The sequence below is a fragment of the Amblyraja radiata genome, chromosome 4 (genome assembly GCF_010909765.2).
Source record: "Amblyraja radiata isolate CabotCenter1 chromosome 4, sAmbRad1.1.pri, whole genome shotgun sequence".
Taxonomy (NCBI): Eukaryota; Metazoa; Chordata; class Chondrichthyes; order Rajiformes; family Rajidae; genus Amblyraja; species Amblyraja radiata.
In genome coordinates, this window is record NC_045959.1 from 30,201,581 (window position 1) to 30,229,470 (window position 27,890).

General features: G+C 45.7%; 1 protein-coding gene across 6 annotated transcripts in view; it reads left to right on the forward strand.

Moving 5' to 3' along the window:
* The window catches only part of LOC116971961 (collagen alpha-1(XVIII) chain-like), a 288,785-nt gene that overhangs the window by 205,504 nt on the left and 55,391 nt on the right, over positions 1-27,890 (forward strand). For all 6 annotated transcript variants that reach the window (XM_033019180.1, XM_033019181.1, XM_033019176.1 and 3 more), the window contains 4 exons: positions 2,427-2,504; positions 4,387-4,422; positions 10,156-10,218; positions 23,031-23,066. In XM_033019180.1, the coding sequence (XP_032875071.1) occupies positions 2,427-2,504; positions 4,387-4,422; positions 10,156-10,218; positions 23,031-23,066 (213 nt within the window). The remainder of the gene's footprint in view (positions 1-2,426; positions 2,505-4,386; positions 4,423-10,155; positions 10,219-23,030; positions 23,067-27,890) is intronic.

The window sequence follows — 27,890 nt, forward strand, 5'->3', positions numbered from 1 at the left end:
GCTGGTTGGCAATGATGCTGATTTTGCGATCTATCCTTGTTATATTTGCTCACGTTCTTGATATTCTAACCTATAAGTAGAACCCCCTACCACTGCCAGCTCCCACTCTCCCTACCACCACTGATGATAGTTCATCAGGTTCATCTGTTCACTGGGATTCCTTGGGGATTCTTACTTCAGAGAAGGAAATTGCAGAATTAGATGGAATTGATGGCAGGTCAGTTATGTTTATACATTTTTCCACTGAAACAGAAGTCTATGAAAGTCTGAAGATAGACCCAAAACGCTGGAGTAACTCAGCGGGACAGGCAGCATCTCTGGAGAGAAGGAATGGGTGACGTTTCGGGGCCAAGACCCTTCTTCAGGCTGTGAGTCAGTGGAGAGGGAAACATAGAGATATGGAAGCGTAAGGTCTGAAAACGAGACATCAAAGGGGACAAAGTTCTAAGAAAAAATGTAGACTGGATCATTGTTAGCTGAGGGGAAGGTGACAACGAGGCATATACAATCGATGAAATGTAATCAGGAGGACAGTCAGATTAGTCAGAGAACTAGGATGGGGGATGATGGAGGGAGAGGGAAAGCAAGGGTTACTTGAAGTTAGAGAAGTCAATGTTCATACTGCTGGATTGTAAACTGCCTGAACGAAATATGAGGTGCTGTTCCTCCAATTTGCGTTGGGTCTCACTCTGACAGTGGAGGAGGCCCAGGATAGAAAGGTCAGTGTGGGAATGGGAGGGGAAGTTAAAGTGTTTAGCCACCGGGAGATCAGGTAGGCCAAGGCGGACTGAGCGGAGGTGTTCAGCAAAACGATCGTCGTGCCTGCGCTTGGTCTCGCCGATATATAGGAGTCCACACCTGGAACAGCGGATACAGTGGATGAGGTTGGAGGAGGTGATGTGAACCTCTGCCTCACCTGAAAGGGCTGTTGGGGGTCATTAGACGGAGTATTGCGTACAGTTTTGGTCTCCAAATCTGAGGAAGGACATTATTGCCATAGAGGGAGTGCAGAGAAGGTTCACCAGACTGATTCCTGGGATGTCAGGACTGTCTTATGAAGAAAGACTGGATAGACTTGGTTTATACTCTCTAGAATTTAGGAGATTGAGAGGGGATCTTATAGAAACTTACAAAATTCTTAAGGGGTTGGACAGGCTAGATGCAGGAAGATTGCTCCCGATGTTGGGGAAGTCCAGGACAAGGGGTCACAGCTTAAGGATAAGGGGGAAATCCTTTAAAACCGAGATGAGAAGAACTTTTTTCACACAGAGAGTGGTGAATCTCTGGAACTCTCTGCCACAGAGGGTAGTCGAGGCCAGTTCATTGGCTATATTTAAGAGGGAGTTAGATGTGGCCCTTGTGGCTAAGGGGATCAGAGGGTATGGCGAGAAGGCAGGTACGGGATACTGAGTTGGATGATCAGCCATGATCATATTGAATGGCGGTGCAGGCTCGAAGGGCCGAATGGCCTACTCCTGCACCTAATTTCTATGTTTCTATGTTTCTATGTCAAGGGAGGAGGTATAGGGACAGGTGTTGCATCTCCAAAGTGCGGGCTTACTCTAATGATTTGAGCACAGCATCCACTAACTGCCACTGGAGCCATGCTCAAGTTGCAGTGTTATAATTCAGGTTCAATGTCAAAAGATCACTTGAAAACCAATTATCAATGTAAGGGGGAGCCACTTCTAACCAACAGGATGCTGGAACACCCTTTCCCCTTTCACCATGTCACTGTAGAACTAGTGTGAATGGGTGATCAATGGATGACGTGTACACAGTAGGCCAAAGATCCATGCTGTATCTCAACACTAAACTAAACTCTCAAAAGGAACCACTTCCCCTGAATGGAAAGGCCTGACACATACTGGTGAGCGGATTAAAGGATAATTTTCACCCAAAGAGCAAATGAAAATTGCCAACTTGCCAAAAGGCTAAATGGCATTGGGTCATTTGAAGAACATCAGTGAAATCAATCACTGTTTGTTAGGGAAAACATTCTGGAGTAACTCAGCGGGACAGGAAGCATCTTCGGATAGAAGTAATGAGTGATATTTCGAGTCAAGTCAGAAGAAAGGTCTCGACGCGAGACGTCACCCATTCTCTCCAGAGACGCTGCCTGTCCCGGTGACTTACTCCAGCATATTGCATCCATAAACCGGCATCTGCAGTTCCTTCCAAAACTGTTAGGGTCTGGACTGAAACATCTCCAAGAGATTGTGGCTCCGATCACCCACGAATGGTGAAATAAGTTTGCAAGATTGCACTACCACTGCAGTGTTTCCAAGGTGGTTAGTGGCTCCACCATCCCTCTGCCCTGCACACAAATTGGATATTTCAAAGGAATGACTGTATGTATATATGTAATTTGACTTTTGATTTCACAAGCCATATTTTCATAATTTCTATTCTATCTTTCCCAAAAGGATATGGAAAGTTCCGGTGCATTTGGACTACCAGGCATACCCGGAAAACCAGGATCTCATGGATCTCAGGGGGCCCCAGTAAGAATTTTAAATAAATCATTCTCTTTATCATCCTGTTTTCTGGGCTTCGTGGTTTAAAGATTTGCTGCGTTTCTGGGCCAGGAGCACAAACTCAAAGGCGGGTAAGTTATTATACTTGAGACCCACACTTACTTCTTATTCATGAATACCAATCTGATTGAGGTTATTACCTTGAAGATAGATTCAAAATGCTGTGCTAACCCAGCGGGACAGGCAGCATCACTGGAGAGAAGGAATGGATGACATTTCATGTCGAGACCCTTCTTCAGACTGAGAGTCAGGGGAGAGGGAAACTCAAGATATGGAAGGGCAAGATGTGGAAATGACAGATCAAAGCAGGCGATATTCAAGGAAATGTAGAATAGCTGGAGGGCAGGAGGAATCACAGATGGGGGGGCAGCGAGAGAGGGTGTTGCAGAAATCTCGTCAGAGAGTAATTACCTTACTTTATCTACAGTACATCAGGAACAAAGAAAGTTAGTACCTGAAAGTGGCCACACACACACAGCAAATACACACGCATACACACACACACACACACACTTACACACGCAAGCACGCACACACACAGATACACACGCACCCACAGACACACACACAGACACACACAAACACATACACAGACACGCACACAGACACACACACACACACAGACACACACACAGACACACACAAACACACGTGCGCACACGCACACACTTCTGTACTATGCCTGGTATGTAATCTATGAGCAGACCAAATAAACCTCAAGAAAATTAGTTCTGGATGGACAATCAAAGATGCGACAGTCCGATCAGTCTGACTGCCTCCTGATTACATTCTATCTTTGTATTTCTCGTTGTCACCTTCCCCTAGCTAACAATGATCCATTCTACATTTTCCTTGTACTGCATCCCCCTTGATGTCTTATCTACACACAGTACCCCTCCATGTCTCAGTGTCTCCCACTCCCCTGACTATCAGTCTGAAGAACGGTCTCGACCCGAAATGTCATCCAAAGCTTCTCTCCAGAGATGCTGCCTGTCCCGCTGAGTTACTCCGTCATTTTGTGTGTGTCTTCATGTGAATGTTAATGCAGTGTTAGCCTGAGGGGCGTGAGTTCACATCCAATCACGGCAGGTGGAACAGAAGACAATACATAGAAACATAGAAACATAGAAAATAGGTGCAGGAATAGGCCATTCGGCCCTTCGAGCCTGCACCACCATTCAATATGATCATGGCTGCATCCAACTCAGTATCCTGTACCTGCCTTCTCTCCATACCCCCTGATCCCTTTAGCCACAAGGGCCACATCTAACTCCCTCTTAAATACATCTGGTAATCTGCTGTCCGGCATCAGAAAAATTAACCATGCAAGCACCCAAGTTGTGCAGTAAATGGAGTCAAATGGAGTTATGGTTTTGATTCCATATTGGCAACATTATGAGATTTCTTTTACAACATTCAGTCAATTTTAATCTGGTGCCTCCCCATGGAGTCTAGCAGATGTATTAGCTTAAGTAGCATTATGTGACATGCATGGCATGAATCTCTAGCTTGCCAAATTCTATTCTAACCCTCCCCCCCACCCCAACCTACAACTAGGCCACCATATGCAGGAGGCAAAGGCCCCTATCAGAACAAAACAGCTAACACAGCCAAACCCTTCTGCTTGGAAAGTGACTGGCTTCAACCTCTACACTTTGCAAGCCGAGACCCACTGTGACGGCACTACAGAAAGCCTTGAAACAAATTATTGGATCTGATTGCACTTTCTCACAAACATTGACCCTGCGCTTGTGGCTGAGCGACCAGATTTAGAGGTTACAAAGATTCCACATGGCAACGGTCTTCAAATATTTGTTCATTAGTTGACCGATTCTCTCTCTGTTTGTAGGGTGAAAAGGGCAAACTGGGTTCTCCAGGTGAAAAGGTAAGTTCAACTCAATTGGGAGCTTTTTTTAAACCCCATTTTCTCCTCTTTATGCCCTTCAGTAGGTTCCGATCCCATGCTGCCGAGTGGGAGAATGAGTGTTTTGCCTCATGTCTCCATACTTCATGCTCGGATTTCTTCTTCTTCATAGGCAGTCCCTTAGGACCTTGCTTCCACACGCGTTTTAGTCTAGTTTTAGAGAGACAGCGTGGAAACAGACCTTTCAGCACACTGAGTCCACGCCGACCATCGATCACCCGTACACACAACTTCAATGTCATCAACTTTCCCACTCCTGCACACTAATTTACAGTTAACTTACAATTAACTTACAAACAGCACGTCTTTGGGATGTGGGAGAAAATTGGAAACTAGTTGACAAATATTACAGCAGGACCTTGATCAGTTGCCCAGGTTGGCTGAGGAATGGTTGGTGGAATTTAGTCTAGTTTAGTTTAGAGATATAACCCTGAAACTGGCCCTTCGGCCCACCACGTCCATGCCGACCAGCGATCCCCGCACACTAACACTACCCTACACACACTAGGGACAATTCACATTTATAACAAGCCAATTAACCTACAAACCTGTCCGTCTTTAGCATGTGGGAGGAAACCGAAGATCTCAGAGAAAACCCTAGAATAGAATTAGAATACAAAAACAAGAATGTAACGTTGAGGCTTTTATAAGGCGCTGGTCAGACTGCATGTGAGTAATTTTGGGCTCCATATCTGAGGAAGGATGTGCTGGCACTGGTGATGGTCCAGAGGAGGTTTACGGGAATTATCCCAGGAATGGGGGGGGGGGGGGGGACGGGTTAAAATATGATGAGCGTTTGATGGCTTTGGGCATGTACTCGCTGGAGTTTAGAAGGATGAGGGGGAACCTTATTGAAACTTACTGAATAGTGAAAGGCCTGGTTAGAGAGGATGTGAGAGGATGTTTCCACTAGTGGGAGAGTCTAGGACCAGAAGTCATAGCCTCATCATTAAAGGACGTCCCTTTAGGAAGGAGATGATGAGGAATTTCTTCAGTCAGAGGGTGGTAAATCTGTGGAATTCATTGCCAGAAAAGGCTGTGAAGTCAAGTCAATGGATATTTTTAAGGCGGAGATAGATAGAAGACAGGAGAATAGAGTTGAAAGGGAAAGATAGATCAGCCATGATTGAATGGCAGGGTAGACTTGATAGGTTGAATGGCCTACTTCTGCACCTATCACTTTCCATTGATTTCAGCTTCTTGGTTACACTAGTGATCTTATGATTGGCCAGTCATGGGGTGTCCTGCTCGCAGTTTCCCTTGCCTGTGGGACTATCACTATCAATCAACCATGGAGATGAAATGAGCCTTGACCCAAGAAAACAATATCAATATTAATCCTGCAAAACAGGCTGAGGTGTTTAAAAAACTTACCCAAGGAATGGAGGATATACCTCGAGCTAGAGAACACAAATCCTAGAGTAACTCAGCAGTTTAGGCAGCAGCTCCAGAGGATTCGGATAGGCGATGTTTCAGGTCCAGGACCCTGCATCACTTATCTGCTGAGTTACTCCAGCACTACTCAGGATTCCAGCATTAGTAGTTGTTTGTGTCTCCATATCCCTCAAGCTGGTGTCTGAAGGAGTAACGTGACCAATACAGTGACAAATATCTGTAGAGCAGAATAAAATTCCTTCTTTATGATTTAAAAATCCTGAATAGCTCAATGGTTTCCCTCCTTCTTTTTGAATTATCGGTAATAGGGTGGTGTGTGTGTGGAACGAGCTGCCAGAGGAGGTAGTTGAGGCAAGGACTATTCCGACATTTAAGAAACAGTTAGACAGGTACATGGATAGGGCAGGTTTGGAGTGATATGGGCCAAACTAGTGTAGATAGTGTAGCAGGTGGAACTAGTGTAGCTGGGACATGTTGGCCGGTGTGGGCTAGTTGGGCAGAAGGGTCTGTTAGGGCAGGAACGAATGTTTCAGGCACCGTACCGGTCTTTGAAAACAACCTCGCAACACTTAAAGCCTTTCAGTTATTGCACAACGCTGGAAATATTCAACATTAATCATGGAAGAGTAATCTGCTGAAGAAATTGTCTCTAATAATCTCAGAGGAAATTTTCCACTAATTAGCCCAGGTTTAAATCCATTTTGTGTCTCGTCAAATAGATTAAATAGCTATCTTATATGGTGGGGAACATATGCATTGTGATCAACATTAAAAAAACATTGTGTATATCACCTTCTGGGGCCAGAGAGTCTTTCCCTGTCTGTCACTGTGGTTGGCTTGTATAATGTAACTTCATTCTGGGTTCTCTCACACCCGCTCAAGCTAGGGACCAAAAGCCGTGATCATGGCACAGATTTTTGTTCCCTTTCGCTTCTTTCCTCAGAGAATCTTCACAAGGGAATTCCTCCTCAGTTAGTTGGTGATTGCAAAATACCGTCCTTCAATATGTACCTGTTGACTCCCAACCAGTTTGCCACAACCGACAATGACAGTCCAACAGAGGGGTGCTACTGTACATTCTTCACTTGCCTGGATGTGTGCAGCTTCTTTAAGTCTCAAGAAGTTCAACATCATCCAGGACAAAACCACCCACTAGAATCGTAGCTATACGCAAGCTTAAACATCCATCCTCCCGCTACCTAGTGTTGTCTAATGAACCAGATATAATAAGGGAACTCAAGGTAAAGGAACCGCTAGGAGGTAGTGACCATAATATGATAAGTTTTAATCTGCAATTTGAGAGGAAGAAGGTTAAATCAGAAGTGTCAGTGTTGCCGTTGAACAAAGGGGATTATGAAGGCATGAGAGAGGAGCTGGCCAAGGTCGACTGGAAAAGGATCCTAGCAGGAATGATGATGGAACAGCAATAGCAGGAACTTCTGGGCATAATCCAGACAATACAGGATCATTTCATTCCAAAGAGGAAGAAAGATTCTAAGGGGAGTAAGAGGCAACTGTGGCTGAATTCCATCAACCATTCCTCAGCCCACCTGCCCAACTGATCACGATCCTGCTGCAATCTTTGGCATCCATCTTCACTATCTACAATACAACCCACTTTTGTCTCACCTGCAACCTTGCTAATCATGCCATGTACATTCACATCGAAATAATTGATGTAGATGACAAACAGTAATGGGCTCAACACCAAACACTAGTCACACGCCTCCAGTCCAAAAAGCAACAGTCTGAAAAGCAACCTTCTGCCATCAGTCTGAAGAAGGGTCTCGACCCGAAACGTCGCCTATTCCTTTTCTCCATAGATGCTGTCTCACCCGCTGAGTTCCTCCAGCATTTTTGTCTACCTTCTACCATAATCCTCAGCTTCCTTCCACGAAGCCAATTTTCTATCCATTCAGCTATCTCTCCTTGAATCTCATGGGATATAACCTTCCGGAACAGCCTACCATGTGGAACCTTGTCAAATGCCATACTGCAATCCATGTATACAACGTCTCAAAAAACTCAAGAGTTAAAAACTTAAGAATAAGGGGTAGGCCATTTAGGACTGAAATGAGGAAAAACTTCTTCACCCAGAGAGTTGTGAATCTGCGGAATTCTCTGCCACATCTTTCGGTTTCCTCCCGCACTCCAAAGATGTACATGTTTATAAGTTAACTGGCTTGGTGTAAATGTAACATTGTCCCTAGTGTGTGTAGGGCAGTGTTAATGTGCGGGGATCACTGGTCGGTGCGGACTTGGTGGGCCGAAGGGCCTGTTTCTGTGCTGTATCTCTAAACTAAACTGAACTAAACTAAGTCAATACAACGAAGAGGTGTAGGTGTATCACTCTACACCATCCCCCACCAGGATGGCCTCAGAGCCCTCCGGTTCTTCCTCGACCAGAGGAGCAACCTATAACCAGCCACTGACACTCTCCTCCGCTTAGCGGAGTTGGTCCTCACCCTCAATAACTTTACATTTGACTCCTCCCATTTCCTCCAAACACAAGGCGTAGCTATGGGCACACGCATGGGCCCCAGCTACGCCTGCCTCTTTGTCGGGCACGTTGAACAATCCTTGTTCGAGACGTACCAGGGCCCCATCCCCGACCTCTACCTCCGTTATATTGACGACTGCTTTGGTGCCACCTCCTGCACCCACACACAACTGACTGACTTCATCCACTTCACCACCAACTTCCATCCGGCACTCCAATACACCTGGACGATTTCCGACACTTCCCTACCATTCCTTGACCTCACCATCTTCATCGCAGGGGACAGACTCCTGACCGACATACATTACAAACCCACTGACTCACATGGCTATCTGGACTACACGTCTTCCCACCCTGCCCCCTGTAAAGACTCCATCCCCTACTCCCAATTCCTCCGCCTACGCCGCATCTGTTCCCAGGATGAGACATTTCATACCAGGGCATCGGAAATGTCCTCGTTCTTCAGGGAACGGGGATTCCCCTCCGCCACCATAGATGAGGCTCACACCAGGGTCTCATCCATACCCCGTAACACTGCTCTCTCTCCCCATCCCCGCACACGCAACAAGGGCAGAGTCCCTCTGGTCCTCACCTTTCACCCCACCAGCCGGCAAATACAACACATAATCCTCCGCCATTTCCGCCACCTCCAACGTGACCCCACCACTCGCCACATCTTCCCATCTCCCCCCATGTCTGCCTTCCGCAAAGACCGCTCCCTCCGCAACTCCCTCGTCAATTCTTCCCTTCCCTCCCGCACCACCCCCTCCCCGGGCACTTTCCGTTGCAACCGCAAGAAATGCAACACCTGTCCCTTCACCTCCCCCCTCGACTCCATTCAAGGTCCCAAGCAGTCGTTCCAGGTGCGACAAAGGTTCACCTGTATCTCCTCCAACCTCATCTACTGCATCCGCTGCTCTAGATGTCAGCTGATTTACATCGGTGAGACCAAGCGTAGGTTGGGCGATCGTTTCGCCGAACACCTCCGCTCAGTCCGCAATAACCTACCTGACCTCCCGGTGGCTCAGCACTTCAACTCCCCCTCCCATTCCCAATCCGACCTCTCTGTCCTGGGTCTCCTCCATTGCCAGAGTGAGCAACAGCGGAAATTGGAGGAACAGCACCTCATATTCCGTCTGGGGACCTTGCGTCCTTATGGCATTAACATTGAATTCTCCCAATTTGGCTAGCCCGTGCTGTCTCCTCCCCTTCCTTAACCCTCTAGCTGTCTCCTCCCACCCTCCCATCCGCCCGCCCTCGGGCTCCTCCTCCTCTTCCCCTTTTCCTTCTTTCTTTCCCCACCCCCCATCAGTCTGAAGAAGGGTTTCGGCCCGAAACGTCGCCTATTTCCTTCGCTCCATAGATGCTGCTGCACCCGCTGAGTTTCCCCAGCAATTTTGTGTACCTTTTAAGTCAATACAACCTCTTGTTGATAATATCAATGATGAAGTAATATGAATATGACATATAAGTATATTATCTGGAACATGGTGGGCACCCAGTGAGATATTTCATTTGACTGCCTTCCCTGAAATGAACATTAAGTTCAAGGCTGAGATCCTTTGATCCATTGATCAACATTCCATACAAGCATTTCTCTCCAGTTCAATGAGATAACCAACAAAACAATCTGTATTCCTCATCTGCACATGAACCTAGAAGGAAATAAAAACGAGATGCTGAACATGTACTGTACAACTGAAGGAGCATTTTTGGTGTGTAGTGACAAGTGGTAATGTTGATGAGACAGGAAAAGGCATTAATTGTGCTTTGACACCAGCAACTCCTTTGTTTTTCAGGGATCTTCTGGTTTTCCTGGTTTCCCGGGGCAGAATGGACGAGCTGGATTGCCAGGACCTGTGGTGAGTGTTTAGTTGAATAGATTTTTTTCTGCTGCTTAGACTTCAGTAAAGTTGGCTTTTGCTTACAGCACGGTTCAGATGAAGATGGTACGACTTCTCAGCCTGTGTAGCAAAGACAAGTTGTGAATTATTCCCAGCATCAGCTGGTTTTGAAACTCCCTGTTGCAGCAGAGTGATCCACACTCTTGATCCGCAGTAGGACATTCAGTTTACGTAATGTTTAGTCACGGAGATGATTTATTCACAATACCACATGGTTATGTGAATCATCCCAAATACTTTTCAAGGCCTGGATAAAGTGGATGTGGAGAAGATGTTTCCACTAGTGGGAGAGTCTAGTGGGAGGTCATAGCCTCAGAATTAAAGGAGTCCCTGTCGAAAGGAGATGAGGAGGAATTTATTTAGTCAGAGGGTAGTGAATCTGTGGAATTCATTGCCACAGAAGGCTGTGGAGGCTGTCAATGGATATTTTTATGACAGAGATAGATAGATTATTGATTATTACGGTGTCAGGGGTTATGGGGAGAAGGCAGGAGAATGGGGTTAGGACGGAGAGATAGATCAACCATGATTGATTGGCAGAGTAGATTTGATGGGCCGAATGGCCGAATTCTGCACTTATCACTTATGAACTTATGAAAGTCAGTGGATCCTTCTGATTTCTGGTCAATACTTCAATCCAGGAGATAGCTGCCTATTTGCGTGCAGTAAGCTCACTAAAAATACATTTTTGGTAACGACCAGGTAATCTGATTTAATGATCAATGAATAGCCAAAGTTTATTTATTACTCAACGTTGGGGGGAAGGATTTTGTTTAGTTTAGTTTAGAGAAACTGGCCCTTCGGCCCACCGAGTCCACTCCGACCAGCGATCCCCGCACATTAACACTATCCTACACACATTAGGGACAATTTACACGTACACCAAACCTATTAGCCTAAATACCTTGTAGGTTTCCTTGTTCCTTTTTGAAATAATGCTCAGTATCTTTTGCAACCCCTGAAAATCCAGATTTTTTTTGTTTTAGTTTTAGAGATACAGCACGGAAACTGGCCCTTCGGTCCACCGAGTCCGCACTGACCAGCGATCCCCGCACACTAACACTATCCTACACACACTGGGGATAATTTTACATTTACACCAAGCCAATTAACCAACAAACATGTACGTCTTTGGAGTGTGAGAGGAAACCGAAGATCTCGGGGAAAACCCATGCAGGTCACGGGGAGAACGTACAAATTCCGTACAAACAGCACACGTAGTCAGGATCGAACTCGGGTCTCAGGTGCCGTAAGGCAGTGGCTCTACCGCTGTGCCACCGTGCCGCCCGTGATGTTTAGCTATAGCTCAGAGCACCAATTCCTCAATGGTTCACTGGATTCGCAGCCTGGTTACGTCTTGGGAGTGAATTCCCAACACATTCTTACTAATTTCCAGAGCCATAATTTGACAAAGGACTGCTGGCAACCTGAGACAAAACAATCTGTATTCCTCGTCTGCACATGAACCTAGAAGGAAATAAAAACGAGATGCTGAACATGTACTGTACAATGGGCTAACAAAGCTTCCAACACCCCATTAAACCCCAAAGTTGTCAACGCTCATCATGTATTGTAAATGGTTCTCTTGTTATTGAATGTGATAGTAATGGCAGGCAATTATATTTACCCAATGTGGCGGCCCGCCATAAACAAGGACAATACAATGGAAGGGTTGAGCTTCACTAAGACTGCTACCCTGGTGTCCCAGCGTGTCACCTTCAGTCACTGGCCTTCCCCCAAGACACGTGAGGAATTATGCCAGATGTTTTACACAACTTCCTCCAATGGTCCTGACCTTGGAATGGGCCAGAGTTATGGATTTTGTACTAAGTTTGAGTTGAACCAAATATCTAAACTGGTGGTTCGATGAAAGAGTGATTCTATGAAATTATTTTGAGAGAACCTGTATAAATCTCTGTCTATTTTAGTATAGGTTTCACAAAATCAACAAAATCCCTTGTGTAGGAGGGAACTGATGTTGGTTTACTGAGGCTCAAATGACAATAAAATTGTATTGTATTGTATTGTATTGTATTATATTGTACACCGAAGATAGACACAATATGCTGGAGTAACTAGCGGGACAGGCCGCAACACTGGAAAGAAGGAATGGGTGACGTTTCTTTCGAGACACTTCTTCAGACTTAAATCTTTTAATATACTTGTCAGTCAGATAACATTTCCCGGACTGAATTTTTATTTTGAGGAATTTTTTAATGCCATCTGGATGATATGTGGAGAGATCTGTAACCTGCAGATCAAACCCTTTTAGAAGTTTCAACAATATTCCATATCTGGGTCCTAAACTATGATAAAATAACATTATCCTAAACTGACAAATCATTTAAAAGTCAAAACAAATTCCCAATTCTGTTTATTTTTGTGGAGAAGTGTTGTTTTCAGGGCGGCACGGTGGCGCAGCGGTAGAGTTGCTGCCTTACAGCACCAGAGCCCCAGGTTCAATCCTGACTACAGGTACTTCCCTATACGGAGTTTGTACGTTCTCCCCATGACCTGCATGGGTTTTCTCCGAGATCTATAATTTCCTCCCACTATCCAAAGTGTGTAGGTTAATTGGCTTGTTATAAATGTAAAATTGTCCCTCGTGTGTGTAGGATAGTGTTAATATGCAGGGATCGCTGGTCTCGGTGGGCCGAAGGGCCTGTTTCCGCGCTGTATATCTAAACTAAACTAAAACTAAACATAACAAAACTAGGTCGTTGCTTGATAAAATCTGGAATTAATTAACATTGTTGACTGTATGTCTCTCACAGGCCCTAGACAAATCAAGTTGTTTATGTGTTTGGCAGGTTAAAACCACTTGGCTTTCTTAAAGGAAATTTCTGAAACCCTGTTCTTAATAGAAAGCTTTTCCTATCATGCATATTTACAGGCAGTCTTGACGGAAAATCTCACAGGCCCAAATACAAATTTATAACATGGGCTCTCATTGCCTGAAGCATTTCTGCTGAAAACATAATCAGATAATAATTATGGTACAAAGTGCTGGAGTAATGCAGCGGGTCAGGCAGCACCTCTTGAGAACATGGATGGGTGACATTTCAGGTTTGGACCCTTCTTCAGATAATAGTTGTGTTCCATTAGTAACTTAAGGGCCTGTCCCCCACTTGGGCGTCATTTGCACGTCACGCAGGTGGCGCGCGATGATTTTGTACATCCCAAAATCCTGGGGCACCGCACGTGACCGCGCGTCACTGCCTACGTCACTACGCCTCACCACGCACCATGCGCGTGTAATGCACGCCATGCGTGCATCATGATGCGCGCGTCGTGCATTGTGACGCGTAAATCATGTCGCATAAATGACGCACAAATGGGACAGGACCTTTAGTCTCAGCCATGGTTCATTTGCACTTCAGAGGCAGGACGGTCCAATATAGAGGCTGCTAAGTATCCACCAAGTCAGGCCACATCTGTGGGAAGAAAAACCCATAGTTAATGCTTCTTCTTCTTTTCGTGCCATCTTGTTACAAATGTTGACCTCGCTGTCATCGTCCATCCTGAAAAGGACCCGAGCCTCCGGCGACAATCAGTGGAAGCCATCGCTTGTCGCAATAGGTGATGGTGGTTGCAGAATTAGCTCAGGATACTTCCAGTTTCCAGCCCCGCGACGTGGACGCTTCTGCGATGGGGCCATAGTTAATGCTACACTGTGGCGGCACCTTGTGGTGAAGCTGTGTATTCAGAACCCTCGTCATTGGTCGCGACTATCACGTGACCAGGGGTTCGTTCGCAGGCTTTTCAGTGTGTTCAGTAGCGAGTGCTCCTCACGACGACAGGAGTTTAGATCGTTTGTTCCTGACCAAGTACACGTGTACATCGAGTGTTGTTTCACTAGTAAAGAACATTTTGCTCTATCTGCCTGTCTCACTACAACACATCAATGATCCTTTGTCACAATTTGAGCCTTCAATCAAGACAGCTATGGATATGTGATACATTGGATCTTTCAGGTGGCTATTAGCCAGATGTTAAAAAAAACCATGGCCCTAATGAATATAGCCCAGAAGGTTCTCCGCAGTACCTCATACTTCTGTGAGTGGCATCAAAAGAGATTATTTAGTCATTTAATTGCAAGCACTTTCATACTTTTATAGCATGTAGATAAACCGCAAACCTTTCTAACATCCCAATTATGAAAAGCCAATAGAGGCACAGGAGAAACTGCAGAGTATGTTTCTGAATGATATTAGAGCTGAGAGGCTAAACAATCAGGGAAGACTGGACAGTCTTCTCACTCCACTAGAAAAGAGGTCTAGAGGGTCTGAGCTATGGGGAGAGCTATTTAGTAGGCTGGGACTCTAGTCCTTGGAGCACAGGAGGATGAGGGGTGATCTTATAGAGGTGTATAAAATCATGAGAGGAATAGATCAGGTAGATGCAGGTGAATCGAGAACCACAAGACATAGGTTTAAGGTGAAGGGGAAAAGATTTAATAGGAATCTGAGGGATGACTTTTGATAGACAAGGTGGTGGGTGTATGGAACAAGCTGCCAGAGGAGGTATTTGAGGCAGGGACTATCCCAACATTTAAGAAACAGTTATTCAGGTACATGGATAGGACAGGTTTGGAGGGATATGGACCAAACGCGGGCAGGTGGGTCTAGTGTAGCTGGTACATGTTGGCCGATGTGGGCTAGTTGGGCCGAAGGTTCTGTGTCCACACTGTATCACTCTATGACTCTATGACTCCAGCATCGTTCACCTCTATTAACAAAGAAAGTTTCATGCAGTCCATCCAATGTGTACCCCTCATCATTTCATGCACCTCAAGCTGGAGATTTGCCGTCTTAACCTCCTCTTCTCCAGGGAAAGAAAGACTATTCGTTCCAATCTCCCCTCATCAACCTTCTATCCCAGGCTAATCTCCAGCTGCACCTTCTCTGCACCCACGCCAGCACTGTTGCATCCTGCCTCTAGCGTGGTGACCAGAACTGCAAGCAGCATGCCAGCTGAGCTCTGGCTATTTATTTTAAATAAAATCGAAGACAACATCCATGTCCTTGCAATCAATGCCCCGACTAATGAATGTCATGTCTTTATTTTGACTGAACCATGTTTGAATGTCTACCATTGTTGATGACTTTTAACCATGTCAGTTCCATTTCCTGCAATACTGCTCTTGCCATCTTCTCCCACCCAGGCAAAGGCTATGGAGGTGCCTATTATGCCTCCTGGCATGTAGGGCAGCAACGAAGGTCCTCTCCTGTCTGTTCTGGGCTAGCTTCTGGACACCACCCCATTATTTCCATTTCCTCCTCTACAGTTCGACGCCAGGTGGTTTTGGGTCTCCCTCTTTTCCTTTTCCCTTCCGGTGTCCAGTGCAGGGCTATTATTGGGATGTTGTCTGGTTCTCTTCTTTACGGCTTTCACCATTGACATTCATCCTAGCATCTGTCGATAGCCCTGGCAGTCCATCACGCCCAGTAGTGTTAATTCCTTCAGCTGCTGTTTCCGTAACATATTTGTTTTACGGGACAGGGTCGTTAGCCCTGTGCTCAACCTCCAACCTGGAGGACCAGTGGATCGCTCTTCGTCTCACCTCTCCCCTTCGACCTGTCCAGCATGGGAGACCCTAACAGCTGGCATAGCTCTAGGGGTCACTGAGACACACAAGCTCCCCGACCACGACAAGGTTGCAATCCATAGGCAAAGGCTAATAATTAATAAAATAAATTAAGATCTCCTTATTCCCACCCTCCATACCATCAGCTTCCACAGTGAGCATAGTGACCAGTCAGTAATTTCAACCAATTTCAATGTGACGCCAGGGCCAGACACGCCTTCTCCTTCCTTCCCCTTTCAGCATTGCCAAGTGACCCTTGGAATTCTTTCATTCACACTGCAATCACTACCATTATTGCACACATATACCACAATCTTCCATATGGAGTCACCACACGTGCAACATACGGCCTTTATTCTCTTTCTTTCCCAATGAACTCAAACAGTGTTCCACGTGCAGTAGCAATTCACTTGTATCTCATCCAGCATTCATTGCTCTCAATAATGATCAGCTCTGCCGTGGAAAAAGTAAACATACATTAAGAGATCACTTTACAGAGTACCAGAGTACTCAGTCCGCAAGGGCTATTCAGAGCTTCCAACTGACTGTCAGTTTCATTCTCCATCCATCAATAGAAATAATTTTATCAGGATACATCACAGCTTGGTTTGGGAACAGCTCCATCCAAGACCACAAGAAACTGCACCAAATTGTGAACCATCACACAAACCAACCTCCCTTCCACTGACTCAATTTATACTCACGCTGCCTCGGCAAGGCCAGCAGCATAATCAAGGACGAGTCGCAACCTGGCCACTCTCTCTTGTCCCGTCTCCAATCAGGTAAAAGGTATAAAAGTGTGAAAACACACACCTCCAGATTCAGGGACAGTTTCTTCCCAGCTGTTATGAGGCAACTGTATCATCCTATTGCAACCAGAGAGCAGTGCTGAACTACTACCTACCCCGTTGGTGACCTTGGACTACCTTTGGTCAGACTTTGCAGGCTTTACCTTGCACTAAACGTTATTCCTTTATCATATATCTACACTCTGTAAATGGCTCGATTGTAACCATGTGTTGTCTTTCCGCTGACTGGATAGCACGCTACAAAAGCTTTTCATTATACCTCGGTACACGTGGCAATGAACTGAACTGAACCATCTCACTCAAACTCAGCTATCCCTGTCCCTGATCTCTTACGCTCGTCAAACAAAGCCCAATATACAGTAAGGTCAAGGAACATTATCTCGTCTGACCTGGCATGTCTTAATAAGTAATTCAACACTTTCAGATAACCAGCCTTTCCAGACTGTGTCAGACAGAGTTGCTCAGCAGTGACTAATTGGATAAATCATTCAAAACTAGATATAAGCAGGACATCTGATCTGCTGTAAAATTCTGAACAGTAAGTGGGCTTCCTGAGTGGACCAGGATAGCCATGTTAAAGGAGGTAGTGGAATAATGAATAAAAAATAGACACATCATGCTGCAGTAACTCAGCAGGTCAGGCAACATCTCTGGTGCAGATAGACACAAAATGCTGGAGTAACGCAATGCGTCAGACTGCATCTCTGGAGAAAAGGAATAGATGACGTTTCGGGTCGAGACCCTTCTTCAGACAGACTTCCTTCCTAAATGTCTCTGGTGAACTTGGAAATGTGATGTTTGGGGCAGGGTTCAGACTGATGGCGAGGGGAGAGGGAGTGAAGAAAGTTGGAAGCGAGGAGGGGCAGGACAAGGCCAGGCAGGTCAGAGATGGATACAGGTGAGGGGGTTTTTTTTTTGATAGGCAGATTGTTGGACAAAGGCCAGAGGTGAAAAAACAGAGACAAGAGGATCGCAAATTGTGAAGTTAAGAGAAAAGCATCTAGGTTGAAAGGGAGGGGGAGGGGAGAAAGAGGTGCCAGTTCAGGTGGGGCTCAGGGAAGAGGGTAGAGAAAAGGGGGGAGGTTGTAGTCTGAATACTGAATGTCATTCTGGCATTGACACTGAGGAATTATTTGAACATTTAATATGACAAAGTAAATGACTGAAAACTCTTGGGGTACAAAATCCAAATGTTAAACAGAATAAATGTTAGATGGCCATGGATATCTGTGTAAGTGTGGGAAGGAACTGCAGATGCTGGTTTACACTGAAGATAGACACACAATGCTGGAGTAACTCAGCGGGTCAGGCAGCATCTGTGAATAGAAGGAATGGGCAAAGACAGGTCTTGACCCGAAACGTCACCCATTCCTTCTCTCCAGAGATGCTGCCTGTCCTGCTGAGTTACTCCAGCTTTTTGGGTCTATCTTCAGACTTTTATAGACTTCTGTTTCTGTGTAAAAGTGTATAAACATGACTGACCTGCCACCTTTCGAATCAATTCCGTCTAATTCGGCAATAGGTCTGTTTCCTTCTCTGAAGTAAGAATCCCCAAGGAATACCAGTGAACAGATGAACCTGATGAACTATCATCAGTGGTGGTAGGAAGAGTGTGAGCTGGCAGTGGTAGGGGGTTCTACCTATAGGTTAGAATATCAAGAACGTGAGCAAATATAACAAGGAAGGATCGCATTCAGCATCATTGCCAATCAGCAATCTCATTCATCATCTTACTCATCTTGTGAATCTGTGGAATTCTCTGCCACAGAAGGCAGTGAAGGCCAATTCACTAGATGCTGAGTTACTCTGGCATTTTGTGTCCATATCTGTCTAACATATCTCCACTGATTCACACATGCCATAATGGCGATTCAGCAGCAGTGATCAACTAGAGGATCCACTCATTGTTAGCTAGGAAAAGGTGACACCCTCATGTAAAGGTGCATGGATTCTGATCGAAGTGAAAGGAGAGGGGCACAAAAAGCATCACGCTCACAAATCATTTATTAATAACCTTCTGAGTGATTTGGATGTTTGATACAAACATCTTGTTGTTCATTGACAGATACAGTTCAACAGACTGACTGGATTTTCCACTTGTGTTGCAAGATGTTTGGTGGCACAGATACTGCTGGTGACTGTCATCATTGAAACCATGCCATGTAAACGATTAAAACCTAACTTGCCAAGGACACACGCGACCATTCCCAGGTCCCACACGACCTCCTGCCTCACTGAGCTAAAGTTTCATCCAGACAGCCACTCAAAACCAACCAAACTAGGCCTGGAAAATGCCTAATATGCTTTTTGCCAAATAGTCAAATATGACTCTACAGATTATAATCCAGAATATTTGCCCTGATTTTACGATTTTATGATACTGATTCAGAATTCTATCTTGAATTATTGCTCCTTGATATCTGCAGAACTCAGCCTGAGACATGACAGGAGGCCAAGAGAGCCCTCCCCACAATCCCCCAACACACACACACAGCAAATACACATACTCTAGCACACACCAAACACTCCCACACACATCCCACACAAGCACGCACGCACGCACACACACATCCCACACACGCACGCACACACACACAGGGCCGGTCCTAGGCCGATTGGACCGATTTTTCCAAATTGGGCCCCGCGTTAATTTTCCGTATTTCATATGGAAATACAAATTTGCTTTGTTAAATAAAGATTTTTAAAAAAAACATTTGCCATACGGATTTGTTTACAAAACGAACATGGATAACAACCGCTGTGAATAATAAACGATGTGTTAACTGCTACTCAACAATCGGTCATCAATGCATATCGATACCCATTCCTCCCTGGTTAGATGCCCCACACGCTGTGAAAGGAACTCTCCCCCGAATTGTCATGTTACTGACGACACGTAATTCATTTATAATTATTTATTTATATTTCTACGAAAATGTTTCCCAATTGGGCCCCGCACCTCCTAAGGCCGGCCCTGCACACACATATATCCCACACACGCGCACACACACACACACATCCCGCACACGCACACACACACATCACATGCACGCACACACACATCGCACACACACATCGCACACATCACACACGCACACACACACATCCCACACACGCACGCACGCACACACACATCACCCACACGCACACACACATCAGACACACGCATCACACACACGCACGCATGCACACACACACATCACACACACACATCTCACACACGCGCGCACACACACATCACACACACTAACATACACCCCAAACACATGCACACACAGACACACACCAAACACACACACACACACATCTCGCACACGCACGCACACACATATCACACAGAAAATACACACACACTAACACACACCCCAAACACACATGCACACACATGCACACACATCCCATACACACACGCACACACACACACGCACACCCCAAACATGCACACACACCAAACACACACTCACACACACAGACACACCAAGCACACACATCCCACACACGCATGCACACAAACACGCACACATACACACACGCGTACACACACGCATATACACCTAACACACACAACAAACAGACACGCACACATACATACACATGCATACAAACCTAACACACACGTCAAACACACATACACACACTCACACCAGAACACACACACCAAATGCACACACACAGGCAGCAAACACTCACCAAACACACAGTGCACACACACACAGCCCCACTCACACACACACACACAAACACAGACACACACACACACTTTCAAAGGGGCTCACACACACAACCCCTGCCAACCTACAGAGATTAAAGGTCACTGTATGGCTCTAGACAGTATAGTCCCACAGCTGTGGCTAACCAGCTACGAGTTTATGTGCTGTGACATGCTTTTTAGCCACATGGAGTCATTTGTGGCAGAAACTATAAACAAAACTAGAGAATAGTAGGAGAGGTATGGTATCTTGGCCTTCAAGCCTGCCCCACTATTTAACATGATCATGGCTGATCTATGCAGGCCTCAACTCCTCTGTCCATACCTCTACATCGCTCTATTTCTTAATCTATCTAGGTGCATTTAAGTCCTTCTAATGATTCAGTACCCATCACCCACCAGAGTATTTATATATATTAACTATATAAATAGTTAACAAACACTTCGCAGCGTTGGTAACCACGGAAGCATTCACTATAGTGTGAAACACTCACACTCTGCATTGGTTTCACTAATTTACCCACGAAGGTAAAGAAAAGTTTACGTTCAAATGCAGTATCAATGGCCATGTCATATGTCAACTTCCTTATTATTTATTTTACTCCGACTATATGTTTTTTCTCTCTTGTTAATTTCTGTAAGGTGTCCTTGAGACTTTGAAAGGCGCCCGCAAATAAAATGTATTATTATTATTATTATGTCAAATAACTGCTTATAACTTTCATTCCAGTTTTCAATCGAAAATAGAAGTCACAACATGATTAGTTTAGTTATTAATTTAGTTTAGTTTAGAGAAACAGTGCAGAAACAGGCCCTTTGGCCCACCGAGTCTGTACCGACCAGCAATCCCCTGACCAGCACACTAACACTATCCTACACACAACAGGGACAAATCACACCAAGCCAATTAACCTACAAACCTGTACATCTTTGGAATGTGGGAAAAAAAACAAAGATCTCGGAGAAAACCCACGCGGTCACGGGGAGAACGTACAAAGTCCGTACAGGCAGCACCCGTAGTCGGGATCGAACCCACGTCTCTGGCGCTGTAAGTGCTGTAAGGCAGCAACTTTACCGCTGAGCCACTGTGCCGCACACTGGAAACATCAGACACATGTATATTTCTCACCAGGTACATTTTGACCTGGTCAATTACACAGGACCAGGAACAACATTGGAACAACATTGCCGTACTGGGCTTCACAAATGTCATCATTTTCATAGTAAAAGACAATGAACCCTTAACGCTCCAAAGCACACTATTTCCCTCTCAGACCACTCAATGTCATTGCTCATTTACTGTGGAGACACAAGGATCTGCAGATGCTGGAATCTTAAGTGAAATGCAAAGTGCTGGAGGAACTCAGTGGTTCATGGCAGGACTGCTGGAAGGGTCCCGACCCAAACACAAACCCACCCATGCCCTCCAGATATGCTGCCTGATCCACTGCATTCCTCCAGCCCGTTTTTGTTTACCATATTTATTGTGTCTGATCTTTCTGAATCCAAAGTATGGCAAAATCAAAAAGCTTTGGCACAAAGAATTAAAAATGCAGATTATCTGGTAATCATACTTTACCACACTTTAGCCAAGAATTAGACTGGAGATCCATAATGATTATATTATCCATCTTATCCCTTCAGTTTAGTTTCAATTTAGTTTATTGTCACGTGTACCGAGGTACGGTGAAAATCTTTTTTGTCGCGTGCTAACCAGTCAGCAGAAAGACAATACATGATTACAATTAGGCCATTTACAGTGTACAGATACATGATAAGGGAATAACATTCAGTGCAAGGTAAAACCATCAAAGTCCAATCAAGGATAGTGCGAGGGTTCATTCCTGCTACCATGTTCTAGCCACCCAGTGGAACCTCTAAAGGGAGTTAATTAATAAAATTCCATGTTTTTCACCAATTCCATTTTGTGGTGATGCTAGATTCTGATCATGGGGCACCAAATGCCTTATCAATCCAAGATGGAATTGTCTCCCGACCCCTTAAAAATCAGGAGCAGGCAGCTCGCTTGCGCTCAGCCCTGGCCCCCTGTGGCGACTGCGTCAGAGTTTGGAGACAGTGTTAATCCGTGGGATAGATGTCTAAAGCAGGTGCTGGAAACTCATCAGTGAAGGCATTATCCATGTCCACGAATCTAGCCACATTGTCCCATATTTACTATAGTTTCATTTATTGTCAGGTGTACTGAGGTACAGTGTAAAGCTTTTTATTGCATGTTATCCAGTCATCGGAAAAACAATACATGATTACAATCGAGCCATTTACAGATACATGATAAGGCAATAACCACAACTAGAGAACAGTCCTGAACTACAATCTACCTCACTGGTAACCCTTGCATGGTAAAGCCAGTAACATCCGATCCAAGATAGTCTGAGGGTCACGAGTGAGGTAGATTGCTCTCTAGTTGTGTAGGGTGGTTCATATCTCCTGCAAGGCGTTTGAGAAATGTAAACACTCTGCTTGCGTTTAATTCTCCCTCCTCCCACTTTCGCATCTCACTGCTGGGCCCCATCTGTCTTTGTGAGACCATCGTCCTTCTGCTGGAGAACCTCAACCTATTTTTAACAAGAGTCCTCTCCACACCTTCAACTTTACATGGGAGAGTGTGATAATCTGACCTGGTTTTGTGCTTTTCCTTTCACAGGGACCAAAAGGTGAAAACGGTGAACAAGGACCAAAGGTAAGACTCTGTTTATATGTCAACGTTACAGTCCAACTATTGGGAGAGGGGGAAGACTTACATTCATGGGGCACTGTTCATGATCTCACAAACCACTCTGCACTACAGAGACTCTTCCTCAACAAGTAGTGTCTACCATTATACAGTGATCAGAAGGTGCTGAAGAGCATTGGCAAATGAGTTGTGCTATGGATGCATATTCGAGAACATTGAGGTTAGAATTTGATAGGTTGTGCTCATTTCTGACATAAACCTTGTCCAAAGTTATCAGTTCACCATAGGACAACCCATGACCAATCTGCGCAGCTGTCGTTTCCACTTCTGGTGGTGCTTCCCTTTTTACATGAAGGCCTATTATTATGAAATTATGAACCCCCATTATTAGGAGCTTAATCCCTTTAGAAAAACCCAGACAGGAATCAGTCAGTAATGTACCATAAAAGATTGGATCCATCCAGTTAGAAAACTTTAATAGGGCTGGCACAACCGAACCAAGAGCATAGAGGCATATTCTATGTTATCTCACTTTGACATCCACTCCCCACACATTAGGGGCAATTTTACACAGGCCAATTAACAGACAAACCCACGTATCTTAGGTATATGGGAAGAAATCACAGCACTCAAAGAAAACCCATGTGGCTACGGGGAGAAGGTGCAAACAACACACGGACAGCACCCAAGGTCAGGATCGAACCTGGGTCTCTGGCGCTGTGAGGCAGCACCTCCACCAGCTGCACCACTGTGCAGTTGATAGACCTGCTGTATATTTACTATGGATATTGTGAATTCTTTTTGAAAAGATATTCTGGGGAGCAAGGGGAAAGACGCAAGTCTTTGGAATGGGACAGCAAAAAACCTTCTGTTTCAGAGCTCATTGGACCAAGACTGATCATTATGTGTGGATGCCAACTAACAGGAAATAATTTGCTTTCCTAACCACTTGTTGCACCAACCTGCTAATGGTTTGTAGTTTGCACTAAAGCGGACCTAGACTCTAACTTCAAGTAACCCTTGCTTTCCATCTCTCCCCAATCCTCCCCCATCCTAGTTCTCAGACCAGTCCGACTGTCCCCCTGATTAAATGTTATCTCTGTATGCTTTGTTGTCACCTTCTCCTAGTTAACAATCATCTATTCTACATTTCCCTTGAACCTCATCCCCTTTGATGTCACATTTTCACACCTTACACTTCCTTATCTCTGTCTCTCCCTCTCCCCGATTCTCAGTCTGAAGAAGGGCCTCGACCCAAAACATCATCCATTCCTTCTCTCCTTTAGAGATGCTACCTTCCCAGCTGAGTTACTCCAGCGTTTTGAGCAAGAGAATGGAGCAGCTGGGCTTGTACACTCTGGAGTTTAGAAGGATGAGAGGTATTCTCATTGAAACATATAAGATAGTAAGATTAAACGAGAACTTACCAGTTTGAAGTTTGATCTTTATTTTATGAGGAGTTACGATGAGGGATTATGTGAAGACCCCGTCCAGCACGCATGCGCGACATTCTTCAAAGCAGCGGTGTGAAATCACAGACAACAGTAGATGAAATAAACATAGTAAGATAAGAAGAACTAGAATACCAGTTGACCTTTATGATAGAGGGCGGGAGCGGAGGGCACGTAATCCCTCATCGTAACTCCTCATAAAATAAAGATCAAACTTCAAACTGGTAAGTTCTCGTTTAATCTTACTATTTTACTTCGGAGTCACGTGAGTGACTACGTGAAGATTTTAAAGATCTGTGATTTCATGCCGTGGAACGAGTGCATGCTTCACTCACTGCCTTAGTTGACCAGGGGAGGAAGTATGTTATCGTATTCAGACATGAATAATGACAATAGTAACCTCCCTCACCCGGGAGGAACTATGAACAGAACTTAACATAGAGTTTGTAAATACCCCCGATCTGGCAATGGGTTAGTACTAAATGTGTGGAAAATTGCTAGATTGACCATCCTGCAACCGCTAGGATGTGGTCCCGCTAACTTCCATAACCCTGCTGCTGAGGTTGTTACAGCCTTAGTGGAGTGATCTGAAATGTCAGTATTTACTCCTGTATAAGCCAGACCCATAACCACCTGAAGATGGTCTGAAGTGATACCTTCTTTTGGCGCTAGATGTAACTACCAATATTGCTAGTTCAGAGTCTTTAGGCTCTAGCGATCTAACATTCTGGTGTAGATGTGTGACCAAACACAATCGAAGGTTCATGGGATATGTGAACATCTAGTTTGAGATCTGGTGCCCCTGGTCTATACTGCTTGACTAAGTCATAACATAAGTGTTATTTAGCCTGCAGATATAATCATCCTATCCAGTCAACGTTTATGTAATGACTGGACCCGTAGTGCTGCATGCAGGGCTATGAGCATAACCACTTATAAGTGAGTTAGCTCAAGGACAGGGATGTAGCTAGAGCCCTTCAGCGAAGCGACGTAGCACAACGTAAACACCCCATATCTCTGCGTCCCTAGGCCTGGGAGTTTTCGAGTTGCAGATTTCCTTCATAATCTAGAGCTCAGAGGGTGACCCCTAGAGTGGATTCTACTCCTCTCAGCCAGTATGATGAAGTACTTAGGTATGGTAGATGGCACTTTAGACATCATGATTTGTCAAGCCCTCATATGAGCCTGAACTACAAGACGTCAGTCATCCGTGCCGAAAATGTAATATAATTATAAAACAAATACCTCCCATCTCCTTATGATCAGTTTGATCCTTATGATCAGCTTGATCAGTTTTGTTACGGGCTTCAATTAATTCCAATCCCTTACCTCAGGGAGAAGTCCCAGACGATTAAATAGAGTTAAAGGTAATCCCAATCATCAATAATTTCAGTTGGTATCAACTTAAATTTATCTGGACAGATGAGAACCCAATTTCTCAAATGGGTTTTGTGGCTGATACAGCTAACTTAGCAAAAATACAGCGTTTAATCTCATCCAGATAGTTCTTAACAATATTTTTTAACTCTTAGCAGCCAAAGCACTCATTTAGTAAATAACCTGGGAGCTGAAGTTAGCCTATTTTGCAATGTTTTAACTGTATCATTGCCCCATCCAGTTAAATTTCAGATATTTCCGGTGCCCTGTGAATGAAGCTGACCCCATGGGAATTAATAGGCACGAAGTTTCAATGTCTATACTGCACATGCGAGTTGGGCTTGTTGATAATAAACAGGCCTCATTTGTCATAATAGCGAGCCTGCCTAAAGAGGCAACTCCAGCCATATTCCGAGACTGTCTCGCTTGCACTGTGCAGTATAAACTAAACTTATCCAACCTTCTTGTAAATGGTCCACAACCCCACGTTTCGGAAAGAACCAGACCCACCTACCGTTATGGCTACCGGTGGTTTTATGGTAAGCCCAAAAGGCCCCTGATGCGGGTTCGATTGCCATCCTTGATTGGAGCGTAGGGCTGCTGGTGTATGTGGACCCATGTCTTTCCAGGTGCATGGTAACTCTCAGCCGGCACCTGTTCCTCGGACATGCTACCGAGTTCAGAGTCAGTTGCCAACTGACTCCTCGCACTCACCTTCGAAGAAGTGAGTTTTGTAGGCAGCCCTGAAAAGGGTGCTGCCACAGGCTCTCGAGGAGACCTGCGCTGATATGGCCCTCCCTGGCCAATTTGGATGGGTAAAATGTCCGAGGACGAACCCATGTCGGAGGGGACCCTCCTGGCCTGACTTCAGTCTAGGCCTTTCAGTCTCCTGTTTTAGCTCTTACCCTCCTCGGGCAGCCGGAGTCTGAAGTCGCCGCCGGCTACCCGCTCTTCTGCGGTCCTAGCCATGTCTTCCACACGGTCCCTGTAGCTGGGGTGTCCCCCAAGCACGGTTCTACCAGCGGTCTTCCACACGGTCCCTGTGGCTGAGGTTTCCCCCACGCACGGATCTACCCGCAGCTTTTGCACGGTCCCCGTAGATGAGGTTTCCCCCAAGCACGGTTCTGCCCGTGGTCTTCCACGGTCCCCGTAGCTGAGGTTTCCCCCAAGCACGGTTCTACCCGTGGTCTTCCATGGTCCCCGTAGCTGAGGTTTCCCCCAAGCACGGTTCTACCCGTGTTCTTCGCAAGGTCCCTGTAGCTTGGTTATCCGCAGTCTTCCCACGGTCCCTGAAGCTGGGTTATCCGTGGTCTTCCCATGGCCCCCGAGGCTGGGTTATCTGCAGTCTTCCCACGGTCCCTGAAAACGGGGCTATCCGCAGTCTTCCCGCTGTCCCTGTAACTTGGTTATCCGCGGTTTCCCGTGGTCTCTGAAGTCGGGTTACCTGTGGTTTTCCCGTGGCCTCCAAAGTCGGGTTACCTGCGGTCTTCCCGCGGTCTCCGAAGTCGGGTACCTGCAGGTTACCTGCAGTCTTCCCGTGGTCTCGGAGAACGGGTTACCCGTGGTCTTCCCTCGGTCTCGGAAGGCAGGTTACCTGCAGTCTTCTGAGGTTCCGTGGTCCCCGCAGCCAGGCTTCTTCCTGCGGTCGGCATTCCCCATGGCCCTTGTAGTTGGGACCTAAAATGCTGGCGAAACTCAGCGGGTGCAGCAGCATCTATGGAACTTTGTAGCAGGGATCCTTGCGATGTAGGGAGCTGGGATTTCCCCTTTGAATGCTCCCTTGGTTTTGGGCTTCCCCCGAGCTGGCGTGGCTTAGTAAACAGGGGTTCCCTCGCGGTCCCTGATAAAGGGCTTCCCCGCGATTCTGTGGTCGGCTTCGGATATCCCCGCAATTCGCAGCCGGGATTCCCCCCCCCGGCGGTCCCTGTAGAAGGGAGCCGGGTGGCGCTGGGGTTCCGACCTCGGACCTCCAGCAGGAGCTCTGAACGCTTTCTGCTGTAAA